The 22,068-nt window shown below is 34.8% G+C and overlaps 1 protein-coding gene across 1 annotated transcript in view; it reads right to left on the reverse strand.

Moving 5' to 3' along the window:
• LOC120355168 (putative U5 small nuclear ribonucleoprotein 200 kDa helicase) overlaps positions 1 to 17,892 on the reverse strand; it is a 42,808-nt gene extending 24,916 nt beyond the window's left edge. The window contains exons 1-4 of the mRNA XM_039443492.1: positions 17,881 to 17,892; positions 13,702 to 13,878; positions 8,452 to 8,694; positions 5,586 to 5,709 (exon numbers count right to left, since the gene is read on the reverse strand). Coding sequence (XP_039299426.1) covers positions 5,586 to 5,709; positions 8,452 to 8,694; positions 13,702 to 13,878; positions 17,881 to 17,892 — 556 coding nt within the window. The remainder of the gene's footprint in view (positions 1 to 5,585; positions 5,710 to 8,451; positions 8,695 to 13,701; positions 13,879 to 17,880) is intronic.
• Between the last annotated feature and the right edge of the window lie 4,176 nt (positions 17,893 to 22,068).

Below are 22,068 nucleotides of genomic sequence, written 5' to 3' on the forward strand. Positions count from 1 at the left end.
CTAGGTTAAACTCTTTGGATATTTTAGAGAAAGCTGTGGTTGACTTGGAGAAATAAGTCTCACCACTCTCAATATAACACTTTTGTATAAAACTAATATTGTCCTTGTTGTCTGTATCCTCAAAGATTTCCACATAATTAATGGGTAGTAGATTGAAGCAAAATGCAGAGATTACATAGGATATTATTTTATTTCGTTGTTGTGGATTGGTAGGCAGATTCAATTGTACTTCCATTCAATTTCTTGGTATTGCTATTACCCCAGTAAACATATTGTAAGAGATTGTTAAAAACCAAACAACAACTATTCTTTAAATTGTTTGTCAGTTTAGTCCACATTTTAGCTAAGGATACAGAAAATATAGGAGCTTTTTGGAAATAGTTCTTACTGTCATTTATGAGTGACAAGCAATCTTGAATAGGGTCAAATTGATTAGAGCTATAGTTATTTCTAATGCTGTAGTTATAAATTGTTGCTTCCAAACGAGTAATACCATGCATTTTAGCCAAGTCAGAGGTAAAGGTTTCATATAATCTTGTATCTGGACAGGCTATAAAGTCTACAATATGGTTACCTAGCTGCTTATTTACACCAGGGCTTGTCATTTGACAAATAAACTTATTATAAATTTTTACTCTCACATTATTATTAACCCAAGTCAAGCAATCAATTCCAACAGTTCCATCATTATTCACAATTACATTATAGTCTTCTTTATATTCTCCTTGGAAACAAAAACAATGATTTGTAGTTAGAAAATCACACATTCCACTATTGTTAAATATTCCAGCAAGTCCTGTGTTATGTCCAAGTCCAGAGATAGAAATGTTCCTTCCTAAGCTGCTCCAATATTGTTGGTAACTCCTCCATTAATGTAGCAATGAGGACATCGGCAAGCTCTACTTTGTATGGTATCCCCACTGGATTGTAGTACTTCTGCTGCACTTCTCTATAGTTGTCCTCCCCAAGCAGTTGTAGAATCTTCTTTGACATATTGCTTCCACTGTCCAATGAGTATGGCAACTTTGCTTTAACTCCATGCTTGGCTGACTCCATTTTGGAGAATTTTCCTCTCAAGTACAAGTTGAATGATCCACACATCTCCTTCTTTAGAATAAAACGTCTTTTATCCAGTTCTTGGCAGTCCTCCAAACCACAAACCTTTACCAGCATAATATTGTCACAAAAAGGTTCTGTTATAGGCACAAGATTTGATTCATCCTGCACCAACAGTTCTTCTCCAGCAGTGTAATCAATTTTCTCAATGTCTGTAATAAGGTTGTCATTGCATAGATTTTCTGTCAGCAGCCACAAACCAAACCGCTCATTGGTAGGCTTTATTTTATTACCTCAGAGCTGAGAAACACTAAACACTTCGGAAGAAGCCATGTTCACTCCTTCGCTGCTACTATCAAACTGAGCAAATGTCAATTATTCTGGAGTATTCATAGGGATACAGCTAAGGAGAAGGATATTGCGCATGTGCAAAGATAACTAGAAAATTGTTGTATAATGTTGTGCAATGTGAGCAGAGAGGGTTGTAATCCAATGTGAAACACTAAACACTTTGAGAGAAGCCATGTTCACTGCTTCGCTGCTACTATCAAACTGAGCAAATGTCAATTATTCTGGAGTATTTATAGGGATACAGCTAAGGAGAAGGATACTGCGCATGTGCAAAGATAACTAGAAAATTGTTGCATAATGTTGTGCAATGTGAGCAGAGAGGGTTGTAATCCAATGTGAAACACTAAACACTTTGAGAGAAGCCATGTTCACTGCTTCGCTGCTACTATCAAACTGAGCAAATGTCAATTATTCTGGAGTATTTATAGGGATACAGCTAAGGAGAAGGATACTGCGCATGTGCAAAGATAACTAGAAAATTGTTGCATAATGTTGTGCAATATGAGCAGAGAAGGTTGTAATCCAATGTGACGTCATCCAGGCTAAGAGCAGTGATGGGTGGTGCCAAGGTCATATGACAGGGGAGGTGGAGTGGGGGTCGCTGAAATTGCATCGCCAAAAGTAAAGTAAGGTGATTTTTTACCTATATGAGAATATGTCATGTCTGAGCATGGAGTGGGAGTCATTGAAAATATCTATCTTCAATACCATTTTGATCTCTAGAGCAGCATGGCCATGTTGATCTAGAGTCTCTCATGGACATCTTGATCCAGTAGGTCTACCATGTACATATTGATCTGGAGTGATAGGCCTCCATGACCATGTAGAGTGACAGGTTGTGCATGAGCATCTTGAGCTAGAGTCCTTAATGCTGGCGGCCATTGGTCGTGTGACAGAGGGAGGTGGAGAGGGGTCGCCTAAAGTAAAGTAAGGTGATTTTTTACCTATATGAATTAATGAAACTCTCAATCAATGGTTAACACATAAAATGAGGTTTATTTCATACATGTTTATCATTACATGAAAGTAGTTTTAGACAGTGGATCAGCCAATGAGGGTTTATTTCTTCATTAACATATTACAAATGGTAATACACTCAATATTAGCTGATTGGTGTGATGAGGGCTACTACAAAATTGAAGCCTTCTTGTCCTCGGCCGGTGGGATGCCTGGCGGCGGTGGGGCGACCAGTGGCGGTCGGCGGCGGCCGGCAGCGGTCGGCGGCGGTCGGGCGACTGGTGGGGCGACCAGTTGGGCGACCGGCGGCGGCGGGCGACTGGCGGCGGGGTGACTGGTAGTGGTGGCCAGTCTACCCACTACATACAAAAAAATATATCCTCTGGTTCTGTTGATACTGACCTTTAATACTTACCTTTACCGCATTGGATTTGAGCTTGGAACCTCCAACTTGGGAAGCTGACTTGCTAACCACAACACCATAGAGGATTCATGTTTAAAGACTTAAATTATATAGAATATGATACTTCTTCCGACTGGTGAAGATAGTGGGGCGACTGGTGGCGATGGTGGGACGACTGGTGGCGATAGTGGGACGACTGGCGGCGATAGTGGGACGACTGGCGGCGATAGTGGGGCGACTGGTCGCGATAGTGAGACGACTGGCGGCGATAGTGAGACGACTGGTGGCGATGGTGGGATGACTGGTGACAATAGTGGGGTGACTGGTGGCGATAGTGGAGCGACTGGCGGCGATAGTGGGGCGACTGGTGGCGATAGTGAGGCGACTGGCGGTGATAGTGGGGCGACTGGTGGCGGTTGGATGACTGGTTGTGGTTGGATGACTTGTGTTATGGATTGAGGTCTACTTCTGATGAGCAATCCATTGATGATAAGCAAACTCCATCCACTGGAATTTCCTTCGAATTTCGACTCCTCATCCAGTAGGGTCATGTACTGATGGCACGACTGCACTAGACACAATGTCCCACTCCTTGAAGAACAACTCCTTTTATACCCAGTTCAGGATACAGAGAGAATTTTTTCTCCCTTTTTTCCCATTTATTCCCAATTTTATGTGTTTTTAATTTTTTTTTTCTTTTTCATTTTTAATTTTTTTTTTCTTTTTCAATTTTTTTTTTTAATTTTTTTTTTCAATTTTCAATTTTTATTCATTTATTTATTATTTTTTTCAATTTTTTCTATTTATATTTTTCTATTTTTTTTTTATTTTTTTTTCTTCAATTTTTTTTTTTTTTAATAAATTATTTTTTTTTCAATTTTTTTTTTTAATTTTTTTTTTATTTTTTTTATTTTATTTTATTTATTTTTTTTTTAATTTTTTTTTTCTAGCTATTTATGGTTTCCTGTTCTAGAAATTGCACTACTTCTTGACCGCATATCCTTTCCATCCAATAAAAATATAAGCAGGATATATGTGGTGTAAATCATTTCCTGCGAACTCTCTTCTTAGTCCAGTGTGAATTTGTTCCATTATGAAGTGTTTATTCCTTTCACTCCTAGATGACCTTGAGTTAGGTTTGGTTGACCTAGATGACCTTGAGGTAGGTTTGGTTGACCTGGATGACCTTGAGTTAGGTTTAGTTGCCTGGATAGCCTTGAGGTGGGTGTGGTTGACCTGGATGACCTTGAGGTGGGTGTGGTTGACCTGGATGACCTTGAGGTAGGTGTGGTTGACCTAGATGACCTTGAGGTGGATGTGGTTGACCTGGATGACCTTGAGGTGGAGTGGTTGACCTAGATGACCTTGAGGTGGGTGTGGTTAGCCTAGATGACCTTGAGGTTAGGGGTGGTTGACCTGGATGACCTTGAGGTAAAGGGGGAGTCTGGTGCACTTGTGCACCAGACTCCCCCTTTTTATACCACTATTATTATTATTATCAAATGCCGTTTAAAAGCAATATGTCTTATAAGTAGTCACTCAATCAAGAATTGTCTTTATTCACAAACAGTAAGTACAAAAATTAAAAAATAATATGAAATACAAATAATCAAGTACATAAATTGAGGTTTCATATAATAGATTACGGAATAAACCAACATGGGCACTATGGCCTCTGCGTAGACTCGAGTTGGGATTTCAAGTGGGTATAGTGATCTTTATGAAGAGGAAGGAGAAAGGAAGCCAAAATGAATTTAATTTATGAGGGTAATTTCATTCAAATAATAAAAATTCGACTGAGTCATTGTCAATATTGTAGAAACGTTCAATAATTAAATAAAAACACAGTTGAATTGTGTGGAAAATTTGTAGAACATATGTGTGTTTTTATTCAATTTAAATAATAGTTTTGTATTGTAGAAAGTCATTCTATATTGTCAAGTCCGTCTGTATCGTATATAGCCAGTCTGTATCGTATGGAGTCAGTTTGTACTGATATAGAGTCTGTAGAAGTCACAAAATATAAACTAATCAGAAAGCACCACGTTTACACAATCATTTGAAGAGTGCAACAGCTCAAGCTTTATTAAAAACTAGCAGGTAACCCGCTATAGAATCCATAAGAGTCTAATTAAAAACTTGACGTTCTGAAATCTTTCGAATTTGAAATAGGCCTGTTATCATCCTCGGTTAATTAAGAATCTACATGCAGAATTTCAAATTGATCAGTCCAATAGTTCAAACATGATTATGCGTCATTCGTGAATTTTCTATCCCGTACGTGTATAAGCCAGTTCAATTCAATTTATAATTGCATCCTAAACATATCTGACAATTGGACAGAGGTAAGAGAGAGAAACCTTGGGAAGGTTCTCAACACATAAAACAATCACATTCATAAAATACTGTAATTATTATACAATAGTTACATAAAATATATTTTTCTAAAGAACGCAATCATTCAAAGGTGCCTGGGTTGAATCAAAGACAAGGAACAATATATTACTCCTGTAGAAATTCATCCACAGAATAGTATGGCCTTTCAAACAACAGCCTCTTTCACAATCCTCTGGATTTTCCCAAGTCCGCCATGTCTCTAATATCCTGAGGAAGCCTATTATATTTTTGGGCCTTTCCTTTATTATAATATGGATAGTAATAATTATTAGTTGAAAATCAGCAATAATCTGGATTCAATTAATTTTAAACGTGCTGAATTCCACATTGAGCAGTAATTTGAAACTGTGTATAGACTATTCATTAATTGCATTTGCTTCACGCATAGAGCTAGTAGAGAATTATCATTGAAACAAGTTACCTGGACTTGGAGCAACAAAGTCCAACTTGACTTTGGCCTTCTGCTGGAGTGTCAACCTCTTGATTGAGAGCAGAGTGTTGGCCTTCGGATCACCAATCACAACCCACCAGCCTTCCTCGCGTTTCTGTCCACACAAAATCCAACATTTTATCACAAGTATTATTGAAAAACAGTATAGAACATTAGAATAGTACCTCACGAGGCCGTTAAAATTTATAACATTATTAATTCATTTATACATTAAGTGCATCATCAAAATGATAGGGAGAAGAAGAAAAATAAGGTAATCTTGTGCTATTCTTCTCCCAAATTTAGATAACACAACATGAAAGATTTAAAGAAAAAAATATGGAATCTTCTGCAATTATTATCTCTATAGTGAGGTTCACGTTATAATGGCAGTGGATAAAGTGGAAGAATAGCGATGCCGATTCTCTGCATTAATTAATTATATTTCTACACTGTCAAAAAAATAATTGGCATCGTTGTGGACCTAGAAAAGGATAGTACCACCGGCTTTGTTGAATGATAGACAAGGATAGCAAAACCAAAGTTGATCAAATACTGTCATTAATAATGTGGACCTCACTATACAACAAAGCATTTTAGGACCCACGGTCACTCAAACTTTTTTCTTTAGTATTATGCAAAGAAACCACTCATGAAGTACGTCGGTCCATTTCAGAAACAACCTGTATAAAATGAGAATCACGTTATAATTGCAGTGTAGAAAATGAGGAGAACAGTGTTGCCAATGCCTTGCCACTGCCTTCTTCTAGGAAAATATAGCTGATACTGGTATATCTGTTGTAATATTAACTGATCACAATAATCAATTATATTTTATTCGTCAAGATTAACTAATTTGTAATAAAGTTTCATAATTGAGATCGGATAGTTGGTTAATTATCATATTTATACATTGTTGAATAACGATCTGGCAACATTACGGAGCTATAGTGAGGTCGGCGTTATAATGTATTTGTTGCTATCCTTGTCCATCATTAGACGAAGCAGATGATGATTTCCCTTCCTTGCTCCGCGACGTTGCCCGATCGGTTCTCAACAATGTAGAGACATAATTAATTAAAAAAAATCCAACCTCAATTATTATGAAAATTCATTATTTCATCATTGAAGAATATATTCTCTTGACAAATAAAATATGATCGATTAATTTAAACAATGATGAACAGTTGATATTACATCAGATATACAGGTATCAGTTGTTATCCTCTTTAGAACACCGAGAATCTAATGCTGTCCTCCTATCTTTCTCCACTGCCATTATAAAGTGGACCTCACTATAAAACATTTTTCTTCATTTTGATATAAGGAAGCCACTAACGAAGTCAGTTTACTTTAGAAGCAGTTTGTTACGTTTTCGGCTACATTAACATCACGTCCACTAACCCCGACATGCAATCCGACTGAATTGAGGGGATTCGACTACAATGGGCCATATGAATAAAGTTGAGCATTTGCTTATACTTCTAAAATATGGAGCATTTGCTTCATTTTCTATGAATAAACGTGAGCAAAACCTTTTGATCATGCTCATCAAAAAAATAGTTTGAGTATTGCTCAAAAGTAAAAGCTTATACTCAAAATTGTATGAATAAAGTAGAGCATTATTCGCTCAACTTTTGAAGCAAATGCTTCAAAAAAGATGACTCTAGTCTAAAGCTGCTTTTCATCTTTTGCTCATAGTAAAATGGCTCAACTAATTCGTATGAGGAAGAGGAAACTATACCAGATACGATCACAATCAATACTTTACTTTACTTTACTTTTCTTGTTCATCACAATTACTGAACTGCATTAAGGGAGCAACGATCCCGCAGTATATGACACATCAAAGTTTAATCTAATATCTACCATCCCTCCTATTTCAATTCAACACAACAGATCCCACATAACATACATCAATCAAACACTATTCAACAAGGAAGTCTGCTAACCTGTACGGACACAATACAATAAGGAATTCCCTGAGTGTTTTTTTGAACTCCTTCAAGCCATCAATTTCTCTTATGTGAGATGGGATTGAATTAAATATTTCCATTCCCATATAAAACGGGCCACTCTCCAGCAGGCTTAGTCTGTGATGTGGGTGAACAAAACCTCTAAATCGTGTATAGTTGAGAACTATAAAACTCAAAAGAATAAATACAAAAGATAACCATCACAAAATAGGAAATAGGCATTTACGAAGATGAGAGTGTAGACGATTAAAGAAGGCTATTGATATTATAAGATTATGCTGTAGATTATTATAGAGATGCCATTTTTCACGCTATTATTTCAAAATTCTAAACTCAACTAACCTGAAACTCAATTCATAAATAGAAAACAGAGCAGACGACGCAAACACAAGCGGTGTCTCCTACTTGCATATTTAGCACTTACGTGAGCTATTAAAACAAAGTAAGGGCACAAAAGCCATTCAGCTGTTGAAAAATCTTTAAAATACGTGAGCATTTGCTCCAGAGTTCAGGAGCATAAGGTAAAGCTTATCCATATAAAAATGAGCAAATGCTTATGCTTCTACCTAATGCTCAAGAGCAAAACCTTATGCTCCATGCTCTTGCTTATGAGTATTTGCTCTGGTTTTATTCATATGGGCCATTGACATTCCCTTCACTAACCACGACAAAGTATGTCAGTCTACTTCAGAAATAGTTTGTTACGTTTTCGGCTACATTGACATTTCCGTCACTAACCCTGGCGTGCAATCGGATTGACCTGCACGAATTCGGCTACATTGACATTTTCGTCACTAACCCTGACGTGCAATCGGATTGACCTGCACGAATTCGGCTACATTGACATTCCCGTCACTAACCGCGACAAGCAATCGACTGACCTGTGGGAAGAAGGGCGCAATAACAGGGCCGGTGACGTCATCCTCGCGCTCAAGTGAGGCTAGCACGTTGACCGAGGCACCCGAGCTGATGCGATCTTTGTCCTGCACCTCGTAGCTCAACTCGATGTTCGGGTAGCGGTTGCAGAAGCGTGCAACGTCCGCCATCTGCGCGTCGGACAGTTGCAGCAACTTGCTGCGATCATCGTCCTCCAGTTCCATCATGTCAAACACTGTGTCCACTTTCTGAAACATCCATCGGTAACAAAAGGTATTAAATAATAAATAGCTACATTACCAAAAGTTATCTAATCGGAAAACTAAAATAATGGCTTTTAAAGGTGTAATGGTGAAGAGAATCCTTCACCAAATATGTAAGCTGGGTAAATGATAACAAAAATGGGAGAACATGATATGTAACACTTTAATTAAATTGATAACATTAGTTAAATATGGTAATTCATATGGGCTATTTAAATTGGAAATATAATGATAGAAAACAAAAACAATTCTTAATTGACCGAGCGAAGTGAGGTCTAAGATTCAAGTCGACGGTTTGGAATTTCTCTTAATGTTTATATGTTTTTATGTTGCGCATTTACGGCGAAACACGGTAATAGATTTTCATGAAATTTGACTGGCATGTTCCTTTTTGAATTGCGCGTCGACGTATATACAAGGTTTATAGAAATTTTGCATTTCAAGGATAATATAAAAGGAAAAAGGAGCCTCCTTCATACGCCAATATTACCGTAAAAATCAGACTATTGAATTATTCATCACAAATCAGCTGTCGAGTTGACTATAAATTGCATGCCTCATTGCATGCAATTTTTATGCACTATTAAATAGGATGCAAAGAACTTATAACAGCTCGTCTGGGCGCCCAGATGTCTTCTGGTTTTCTCGCGCTACATTAAGAAAGCGTTATATGATAATTAAATCTTGTGTAAGCATGATCTGATCAAATAAATAGTTAGTGTATCAGTTTGGAAGTGCTTATGGTTTGGGACGTCGTTATAACTGCGCGAGGTCTACTGTTCACAGAACTACTAGTTAAATATGATAATAAGGTTAAATATGAAGATTGGGCTCTTTCAAATGGAAATATAATTATAGAAAACAAAAACAATTCTTAATTAAAATAAATATGAACGCTACTCGCTTGGCTGCAAAGATTTAAATTTTTGTGGAAATGAAATGAAATGGATCTTAACAAAGCACCTACCTTTCGAGATGGCTTTCCGCTTGGAATTCACTGATGAACGCGACTTTACAATTAATATAAAAAACCAAATTATCTGAACTAATGAATAGGGTTCAGAACTTGTCTCCTCTAATAATACAATTCTTTTCAGACTGCCCGAACTGTGACAGAAAAACTGTATTATAAAAAAACAAGCCTATCCTTTTCACTAGATCAGCCGGACTTACTGTCAGTCCTATCAAACGAGCTCTCTCCAAAAAATATAATTTTTGGGTATAAATAAACTATCAGTCAATGCCAAACTTGAAAGTCACCTCGAGTATACAATAAAATTTTTCTATCTATTACAAGCGCACGTTTGTTACAACCCATAACTCGCTTTTTAGACCACTTGAAAATTTCACTTCCACTTTTTCTCACTCATATAATGATCTTAACAATTATATTGAAATAGTATATTTCGCACCTAGGGCCGAAAAGGAGACTTTTCCGGCTCGAAATCGGGTTTCAAGTTCGAGGCCGTAGGCCGAGGACTAGAAAAGATTGAGAACCCGAAAAACATTTTTGCCCATGGTGAAAACGTTATTTTTCGCCACACAGAAAAATAAACAATATAAATATGAGAATAATTGTTTATTAGGCACTTCCGAAAGCAAAACAGGAAAGTCATAGCTCCAGCAAATCTGAGGTAATCTGGATATCAGGAAATTGTCCAAGTATTTTTATTTTTTATTCTGATTTGTCCAAATAACCTAAAAGATTATGTTCAATTATCAATTATGTAAGAGGTTGAGTTTATACTTTTTATTCTTCCAAATGACAATAAGATGATATTATTATAAATGTTTTGATTCTTGAATAATAAACACAAAATAATAAAAAGTTTTTTGATCAGATGTTTTAGCACACTTGAAATTTGGGTAATCTGAATGTCAACGTCAACAATGCTTGTTGTCGTTGACTTCGGAAGTCTAGGTTAGTAGTTCTATCCTACTCTGAGAATCGAATTTGAATAGTTTATGATATATATCTTATCTGTATTTTATTCATCCAAATAAAATGATAGTATCTAATTGCAGAATACTTATTCAATTCTAGAAGCATAAACTGATTCAGTTTCATAAAGCATTTTGTAAACACGTTCACATCAAATCAGAATCAGCTGACTTCAAGGTTATTTTACAGCCCTAGGGCCGTAAAACTTTTACCGGCCTGGTCACAAAACAATCATTTTCGGCCTCCATATGACGCACGGAAACCAGCTCATTACATCCAAGTGGGGCGAAATAGTATATTTCGCACCTAGGGTCGAAAATGTACGTTTTCCGGCTCGAGATCGCGGTTTTCAAGTTCGAGACGAAGTCGAGAACTTGAAGCGTTCGAGAGCCGGAAAAACATTTTTGCCTGTGTGCGAACGCTATTTTTCGCCACACCAAAAAAAAAACTTCCCAATATATAAGAAATTGAAAAATAAATAAAATTCAAACAGCCTATTTTGATAGTTTGAATCTTGGTTATGACAACTTTCACTGTCAATTAATTCAATATTACTAATTAATAATTTACAATAGTGACAATATTTTTATACTATTATTAATATTTCAAATAATTGTTTGAATTTTTATAGCTCGCGCTTTGCGCCTGGTGCAATATCTCATGGATAGATGGAAGAATAGAATTTTCATTACTATTTTGAGAAAATGTGATTAAAAAATTAATATAATTGCATATTTCACAGTTTTGTCTCAAAATATATATCTAAAAAATTGATTGAAATTTAAATTACGGTAACTAATATAAAAAATAGCTAATAAAAGTCGAAATTCATCGACAAAAAAAATGTCATTGACCGAGGTTCGAACCTAGATCATGTTTGTAACTCACTGAGCATTGAGTTCTTATGTATTACGCCTTCACGCTCTCGGCCATTGGGGCCTGTAAGTCAGGTAACGTATGTAGGCTACTATAATATAGTGTATAGCGGCAAACTTGAAGCTGATTTGCCGGCATTTTCACAACAAAATATTGCTCTGAAAATAGTTAAATCATAGAGAAAACATTCGAAGATTCAATCTTGAGTGGGCCTAATGTTTTCTCTATATGGTTTGATATTGAAGAAAAATTATCTTAAAGTTTTAATAATGAATTACGGAAAAATTACTAGGAATTTTTCAGTCAAGGCTGAGTTTCACCAGTAGGCTTACCTTAAACTTCAGATCTCTGCTGTATTTTCCTCTTATAATTGTTGATTGTATTTTATTAAGAAGTGGAATTCGATAATAAAAAAGAAACAATTATTACTCTACCTAATATTTAAATATTGATACAATTATTTTACTTTGATTTCAAATTTGATTCTTCACTTTTAAATACTTGTGATACGTACCTTTCTGACAATGGACAATGCAGCCAACATTATATTGTTTTAAGGCTATGGAGATATCATCGTACTCTATTGTTTGATATCAAAAACACAATAATAAATATTAAATTATGAAACAGTAATTTATAAAATATATTATAGACATAATACCGCAATTCACGATACATAATTATATAGATTATTACAGTCGTTATGAGATTATCTCTCTATGATTTTTGTGAGATCGAACACGATCAGCTGTTATTCAAGGTCATTTTACAGCCCTAGGGCCGTAAAGTTTTACCGGAAAACAATCACTTTCGGCCTCCATATGACGCACGTAAACCATGCGTAATTACATCCAAGTGTAGCGAAAACAAATAAACAAACTTACTGTCAATGAAAAATTACTGTTCATTGAATTATAAATTTGAAACTCTAAAATCCTGATCAATATGAGATATATATATTATTATATACATGTCCCATATGACCAGGTGACAAAGAAAGGCAAATATCCTATGAGATCGACAATTAAGTGCTGGAACAAGTGGCTGAATACACATATCTAGAATGTGATATAAGTTACAAAGAAGAATTGGATACTGAAAAGAAAATAGGAAAGTTCCAAATAATTTGTGGAAATATCAGCAGGACCTTGGGCAAAGAAGCTGGGTAAGACACAATTATGAAATTTTATAGGGTAATCGCAGATTCAATCCTCCTCTACGGCAGCGAATCGTGGCTGACAACAAAACCACTTGAGAGTAGAGTGCAGGCAGCCGAGATGAGATTTCTTCGCAGAACCAAGGGGTATGATAGAAGAGATCATATCAGCAATATCATTGCTAATCGAACACTGCCATTATAACGTGGACCTCACTATAGAATGGTGATCCGCCCGTCCTCACACCAAAAAGCTATATAGTATATTTCGCACCTAGAGCAGAAAATGAGATTTTTCCGGCTCGAAATCGGTTTTCAAGTCTAGACTAGAAAAGATTGAGAGCCGGAAAAACATTTTTGCTCGTGGTGCGAACGCTATTTTTCGCCACACACAAAAATAAACAATATATACATTAGAATAGTTGTTTACTAAGCACTTCCGAAAGCAGAAGTGGAAGGTGATAGCTCTAGCAAATCTGAAGTAATCTAAATATCAGGAAATTGTCCAAGTATTTCTATTTTTTATTCTGATTTGTCTAAATAACCTAAAAGATGATGTTCAATTATGTTAGAGGTTGAGTTTATACTTTTTTATTCTTTCAAATGACAATAAGATGATATTATTATAAATGCTTCAATTATTGAATAATGAACACAAATAATGAGAAGTTTTTTGATCACCTTTCTTAGTTCCATTAGCGGTTGGAAAGGGTACTCTTTCCGGCCTAGGCCGGAAAGAAACCTGTTCTGACGTCAGACGAGAGTCGTCTGTAAACAATGTCTTTCAGATCTACGTAGGGACTGGAAAACAGTTGCTTCCTGTGCAGTGTGGCGAAAATATCTTATTAGAGCACCTCAGTAAAGAAATATATATTGCTGAGGCGCTTGAGCATAGGGATAGCTAATAAGTAGATAGCTAATAGCTAGAGGGATCTCAAAATATATAAATACTGTTTTTATTGAAATAGTATTTAGAATTAAATTAATTAATACTGAAATTTGTTGATAACTAGTTTATCTTGTCCTGGCATCGCTTGATAATGTCACTGGTGAAGTGCGGCAGTTGCTTGAGGTAGAGCTCCTTGCTCCACATGGCCTGGGTGACCATTCGTGCCAGCTCCATGGCGGCCACAGCTGGCGACAGCCAACCGTTTGAACTCAGCACGTCCACGCATGCTTGTATCAGCCGAATCGCCTGGAAAACAAATCACATGCATTTGTTAAATTGAGAATTCAATTGAGTATTATTTCATGTTGAGATTTGATTTGTGACTAATTTCAACTATTTTTTAAATTGAGAATTATGTAGGCCTACTATTTTATTGAAAAAAATATATATATACTTGAACATTATCTATAATATAATAAAGGATAGAACTGTCTTTGAGAGAAAATGAGAATAAGGATATTTTCAAAAAGCTATTGAAAAAATATCTAGCAAACGGGGTATACTACAGTATTCAAGAATTTATGGATGGAGAATGAGGCTTTTGGGAGGGTTAAATTGAAATGTACATTGTAGAATGTGATGCATATATATATGTTTATGTGTATTCCTTTATTTCTTACAAATAGTCCTTCTTGACGATTTCCTATACTCTTTTAAGAGTCTCCAGGAAGAAAATTTAATCAAATCAAATACACGTGCGTACGGGATAGGAAATTCACGAATGGCGCATCATCACGTCTGAACTACTGGACTGATGAACTTGAAATTTTGCATATAGATTTTCAATTTACCGAGGATGGTTATAGGCCTATTTTCAATTCTTTAAGATTTTATTACATCAAGTTTTCAATCAGTCATGCTTCCAGTTTGTTATACTTTGCTTGAGAGTGTTCATAGATAAAATAGTGTATTCAATGGTTTTATTTTATATCTTCTCATTCTTCTTCTATCTAGGTCCTCTTTTTCCATATTTATACTATATACAGAGTCAATGAGCGACAATAGAATAGAGTAACAGATGCTTGAAGGCGGGAAGCTGGGCACAAGGAAGAGAGGTAGACCGTGGGAGATGATGGCTGGAAGATGTTGAGAATGACCTGCCGTCAATGTCAGTGAGAGGCTGGAGATGAAAAGCGGTGGTGCGAGATGAATGGAGGAAAATAGTTGAGAAAGCCAAGATCCACCCAGGACTGTAGCGCTTAGAGAAGAAGACATTTAAATAGTCGATGAATTAAGAGTCGAAAAATAAGAGTCATTAAGAGTCATTTAAGAATCGATGAAAAGTATGGAAACAGCTTAATATTTTTTATCAAGTCAAGTCAAGATACCTGCTAGTGGATGATAATCAACTCATGAATCATATTCAGAGGAGTTGGCTCAAGTGGTCACCCTTCCAACGGGAGTACCAGGTCAATGACTCTTAACTTATCTAAGCAATAGATTATCCACTAAGTCTAACCACTTCCCTAATCTATAATCCTCTCTACAGAATAATCATCTATTGAATCATATTTTTGATGAAAAATTATCTAGGGCCTTCGTTACAATTGAGAAAGATTAGCCGAATAGTTTCTCAATGTGTGAACACTCTCATAAGAATCAATGGTAGAGTCACGGGAAATGGCTTGAAATTGCAGCAGCATTATGAGGACAGAGCTTTATTGTTACTAAACCTATTACTGCTGTACATTTGATGAGGATGATAGAAGACCATCTAGGGCCTCCTTTACAATGAAGAAATGAGCTCTGCCAAACTTTTTATCAATGGGCCATATGAATAGAGTTGAGCATTTGCTTATACTTCTTAAATATGAAGCATTTGCTTCATTTTCTATGAATTAACGTGAGCAAAACCTTTTGCTCATGCTCATCAAAAAAATAGTTTGAGCACTTGCTCAAGAGTAAAAGCTTTTGCTCAAAATTGTATGAATAAACTAGAGCATTTGCTCAACTTTTGAAGCAAATGCTTCAAAAAAAGGTGAGTATACTCTGGAGCAGCTTTTCACCTTTTGCTCATAGTGAAATGGCTCAACTAATTCGTGTGAGTAAGAGGAAACTATACCAGATACGATCACAACCAATAGTTGAAAACTATAAAACTCTTTTTAGATTCAACCATGATATATATATCACCATAATTATTCCTGCAAAAGGATAAATACAAAAGATATCCGATATGAAGATAACCATCACAGAATAGGAAATAGGCATTTAAGAAGATGAGAGTGTAGACGATTATAAGAAGGCTATTGATATTATAAGATTATGCTGTAGATTATTATAGAGATGTAAGAATATGCTGAAGATTATAATAGAGATGACATTTTTTCACGCTAATATTTCAAAATTCTAAACTCAACTAACCCAAAACTCTATTCATAAATAGAAAACAGAGCAGACGACGCAAACACAAGCGGTGCCCCCTACTTGCATATTTAGCGCTTCCGTGAGCTATAAAACAAAGTGTGGCGAATCAGCTGATGAAAAATCTTTAAATAAGTGAGCATTGGCTCCAGAGTTCAGGAGCATAAGGTAAGAGTATAAGTTAAAGCTTATTCATATAAAAATGAGCAAATGCTTTTGCTTCTACCTTTTGCTCAGAGCAAAATCTTATGCTCCATGCTCTTGCTCATGAGCATTTGCTCTGGTTTTATTCATATTGGCCGATGTGTGAACACTCTCAAGAATCAATTACATTATATTAGTTCAGAGTTAATAAATTTCGTTCCAAATAGGTTACAACATTCAACTGAGGGTAGGCCAGAGACAAGGTGAGTCTCACAGAGACAAGTTGAGTCTCACAGAGACAAGGTGAGTCTCACAGAGACAAGGTGAGTCTCACAGAGACAAGGTCTGTTTCACTGGAACAAGTAGTGTCAGTGGAACAAGAAGAGGGGTAGAGTCCTATTCGAACAAGTGTAGTGTCACAGAGACAAGGTCAGCCTCACAGGAACAAGGTTGGTGTGGTGTGTTGCCTACACATGAAGATGAAGGCATTCCATTTGCTCTAATAATTGGATGTCATCTGTTTTTTAATATATATACATATATATTATGGTGACATGAATAGAATAGAATGACTGCTTTTATTTTTCTTAGAAAGCGAAGTTAGGGCACAGTCGACCCTCTCTTACACTCAACTCTCTATCAAGTATTATAACAATACGAAAAAAATGAATACAAATAATATGATTAAAAACAAACAATAGTTAAGTTATCTACTTATTTAAAATAATAACAAATTTTAAATTATTGAAAAGAAAGAGAAAAAAATGACATTGAAAATAATACATAACAATGCTGAATGATAGTATTTTCTGATACTTCATCACTTCAGTAAAAATAAGACACTACAGAATACAATACAGTAGCCTACATAGCAACTGAAGTGTTTGCTATACATTTCATTTCCTACTTATTATCACTATGTAAATCTCGAAGTGGATAAGTAAATTACATTATGATTTATTTTAATAGTAAAATAGAATCTTCCTTCAATCAACAAACAACGTCACAAACAACGCTCCTTCAATCCACGTGACATACATATATAAATATATAATTTACATATGTTAATAATGTGGTGACATCATTTGAAGCCAGCTTTAAACGTTTCTCCTGTGGAGAAAAAAATGATGAACTTAGTAGACTGTTTAGTGGATCCTATACATTCAGATTCAAATCTATACAAAACAATTGATTCCCCTTTTCATCCAGGATATTTGTGGTTTATTAAAATTTCAATTTATTGACCGAGCGAAATGAGTTCTAAGATTCAAGTCGACGGCTTTGCATTTCTCATTATGTTTATATGTTCCGCAATTACGGCGAAACGCAGCAATAGATTACCATGAATTTGACAGGTATATTTCTTTTTAAATTGTGCCTCGACGTATATACAAGGTTTTTTGAAAATTTTGCATTTTAAGGTTAATACAATAGGTAAAGTCTCCTTCGAACGCCAATATTACAGTAAAAATCAGAATAGAATCATCCATAATAATTCAGCTGTTAAGTGGATTTTTAATTGCATGCAATAACGCATGCAATTAATATATCAATGTAACTTAGTAAAAAATCAGCTGTCGTGTTGACTATTCATTGCATGCAATGACGCATGCAATTAATAACGGAAAGAAAACATAGTATTTTCTCTCGACCTTTATCTGCTTTCAACTCGGTCTGACCTGTTGCCAGTAAGCTGAAGGAGATTAGATTTTGATGTTAGCATATTTTTGATACACTAACCCCAACAACCATTAGGCGTTTTCACACCGACATCTTGCCGACACAACATACAAACAGGATTTACTCTTATGGACATTATGAGACGAGGCTGTGTTTTATAACTGCGCGAGGTCTACTGTTCATAGAACTACTAGTCCAGGATTAAAATGTTGTTTTACCAAAATCATCAAATATTTAATAATTCGATACAATGATACAAATGTGAAGCTGACTTGCACCGAGGTAGAATCAATTTAATCTTAAATAATTTGATATATATTTCAAGTTGTTAGGCTTCATTAATTCATTGAACACCTATTTTATCATTATGTGTTATCAGAACCTATTAGAATTATGTAGATTGCCTTTAATGAATAAATTGAGTTCCATGTAAATGTTTTTATTACTATTTCAATGTGACTTTTAATTGTTCAGTCAATATAAAATAATTTTAATTCTGCAGTAACTTATACATAAGTGATATCAATGTAAGAAAGAACAGATTATATACTTCTAGATGAATGTAACAATATTGGAAAGATGTTATCCAACGGTATTCGAATACACCCCTGACTGTTACTGTATGGGAGTACCACCAGTAATTTATAAGTTTTCAATTCGTCAAAAGAGTGGTTATAGATAAAATAGTGTACTCAACGGTTATAATCTTCTCCTATCTATATTTTTTCTTCTTATTATTGTTCATCTTCTTCCTCTTCTTTCTTATTCTTCTGTCTCCTTTTTCTATTATCTTCTTCTTTTTCTCGCTTGTTCTTCTTCTTCTCCTGTCATCTTCTTCTTCTTCTTCTTCTTCTTTTTCTTCTTCATCTAGCTTTGTTTGGCAAGGACTGATTTGTTTTTGTATTATGGAGTCCCTTTTGTATAAGGTACCAAGAACAATAACAGAGATATTTCCAGGGCTCTAGAGAATAATAATACTAATCCCCTCTGTCCTTTTGCTAAGTTGAAACGTGTAGCAACGTGAGTTGAAATGTATAAGTTGACCTAAATTTTTGAAGGCTGATCGAATTGATAAAATTATAGAAACATGATCACAAGCAAATCCCTAAGAATATAATGGAGATCGAGACTATTCCTTTTAACAGAACCATGTTTCCTCATCATTATCACCATCCTCAAATTATACGAGTCGATCCATCCGGCGTATTCACGCATGATGTGTGCAGAAAATCTCACTCACACTGACTGTACAACTGTGAGATTAACTATTCTAAGTCAAGGACTCTAAGACTCTCTGTTGTGAGGCCGGGTGATATAATTATTCTCGAGTGACGTTTTCATGTGAAAATTTAGATTTTTCTCCCCTCACAGGTTTTTACCTTGAGCATTATTGTTCTAGAAGAATTGTGTATCATCTTGTTTTTTATTTATGTAAATAATGTGTGTGTATGTTGAAGAATAAAAAATTTGAATAATCAAGATTGATATCCAGTTCTTCAAACTGAAAATAGATGCAGACGTGGATAACAAACAAATTAAACATACAATACTCCTCATATGCAGTTTCACAATTCTGTAGACAAAGTTAGAATAAATCAATAGAACAGTTAATTTCAATAGTGCCATGTACTATGAAAAAAAAAATCAAAATGGTACTGGCTCAGTAGAACAAGTAGAATAGAATAGTACTTTAAAAAGAACTCAGATATCCAAAGTTTCATTGACCGAGCGAAGTGAGGTCTAAGATTTAAGTCGACGGTTTCGCATTTCTCTTTATGTCCAAATATTTTTATGTTCCGCATTTACGGCGAAACGCGGCATTAGATTTCAATGAAATTTAACAGGTATGTTACTCTTTAAATTGCGCGTCAACGTATATATATACAAGGTTTTTTGAAATTTTGCATTTCCAGGATAAAACAAAAGGAAAAAGAGTCTCTTTCAAACGCCAGTATTACCGTGAAAATCAGACTATAGATATTCATCATAGACTATAGACTATAGACTATAGACTATATATTCATCATAAATCAGCTGTCGAGTGGACTATTAATTGCATGAAATGATGCATGCAATTAATATCCCAATGTTATTTGGCAGAAATCAGCTGTCGTGTGAACTATTGCAAGCGATGAGGCATTCAATATTGATAACTTAAAGTAGTTAGCTTGTTATTTTCTCTCGACTTTTCTCTGCTTTCAACTCGGTAAGTAGGTATTTCAACTCGGTATGATAGAAGTTTTTTACAACAAATTATTATCATTCTAATTATAATAATTATACTTAATATCAATAATTATTGACGATACATTTCAAACAGCCATTAGTGGCTTAGACATCGATATTTCGCCGACACATCATAACAGCACATAATTCACCCTGATGGAAGCTGTGGTTTTTAACTGCGCGAGGTCTATTGTTCACAGAACTACTAGTTATTTTTCCAACTGAATAGTTCAACAAATTCTATTGAGAGACATCAAAGGAAAATGCAAGATGCTGCATTGTGATAAAGTTACGTTCGGCAGACGCCAGTGTGTTTTTTCGATGAAAATGGAAAAATATGCAACAGAAGCTCTGGCATGAATGGTATAATGTTTTCTTTCCCTGTGTGTTGTGTATTTGTTACTGTAGGCTGTGTATTTTTTGTTCGACCATTTAGATTTTTTGACAAGTTCCAGATCCCCCTGATTTAGGTGAGCATATTAAGTTAATTTATTGATTTTCACTTTTCCCTTCGAAAATTTCAAGTGATAGCTTCCTATAATAGTGTCTGGTTAACCCCTTACTTTGTACTACATACGGCGAGGTGGAACAATCCTTGGTCTCCCCGCCCTTCAAAGCCATAAGCTAATAATAATAATAATAAAATTGAAATGTGTACTTATATTTTTTGTGTAATCAATAATTCCCATTATAATTGATCTTTATTATTCATCATCTTACTAATAATTAATCTTTCTTTTAATATTTCACTAGTATTTAGGCCAGTAGGCCTACACACATGATTTTTCTTTGAGTACTAATTGATTCTTGACAACTGAATATCTCTATAATAGATGGCTGTATATTCCTACTTAGTTAAGAAGAATAATTTATCAAAGAAATATGCAATTAAGAAGCAATTAAGTAGATTACTACTGCTTTTCAATACTACATAAAATATGCAAATGATATTTAATTTTGTCAATTAATAGTATTATTTTACCGTTGATACAATAATAATGTGACATGCTATGTCTATATATATATATATATATATATATATATATATATATATATATATATAGCCTACTTTGTTTAAAAGTGATAGATTATTTTGATAATTTTGTTTTCAGGCAAATTTTTGATACAGAACAATTATTATAAAACTTGTATTTATTATTTCTCAGTTTATCCCTCTATGAAAAACAATCAATATAGTCAATTTGACCACTTGACAAGTAAATCACTGATCGAAACTTTGAACCTATATTCTGTCTTTTTGAAAAGCTTTTTATTCCATTCAAATCTGGAAAATCAGTGAATACTATAGAGTGAATTATAATAAGTAAGTAGAATTGATGCCGTCAACCATGTCCTATTGTAGCCTATTTACAACTAATTTTCTTTGCAGATGTGGTTGTGGTTTAAGATTTGCATCTGTGGAGAAAAAAATTATTTTATTTTTTTTAATTATAGAGAAAGAACAATATTGAACAACAAGGTACAATGGATTAATGTTATAAGCCTCCATAAGTGTAGGGGAATGTCAGCTAACCTTCAACTAGCTTGAAGCTTGCTTAACCCAACTGTCCAGTTGGAAGTGCATTTGGTAGTGCTTATTTTGGGACTGCATTTGGTAAGTGCATTACATAATGGTGTTTCATGTTTCAAATTCATGAACCAGTTACATGCATAGATGGATAGATAGATTGAATAGCATAATAGAGTCTTTCTTGAAAACTTCCAATCCAAGACAAAAAATTTTATGTACAGTATTATATTTTACAATAAAAATCAAATCTACTACTAGCTTAAGTAGGCTACTCGAATGTAGAATGCTAGTAGAATGCTTTTATTCTTGTACCTACTATAATTTTCCATATAAAAATTTTATGTACAGTATTATATTTTACAGTAAAAATCAAATCTATTACTAGCTTAAGTAGGCTACTCGAATGTAGAATGCTAGTAGAATGCTTTTATTCTTGTACCTATTATAATTTTTCATATGAAAATTTTATGTACAGTATTATATTTTACAAT

Source organism: Nilaparvata lugens, chromosome Y, assembly GCF_014356525.2.
Source record: "Nilaparvata lugens isolate BPH chromosome Y, ASM1435652v1, whole genome shotgun sequence".
NCBI lineage: Eukaryota > Metazoa > Arthropoda > Insecta > Hemiptera > Delphacidae > Nilaparvata > Nilaparvata lugens.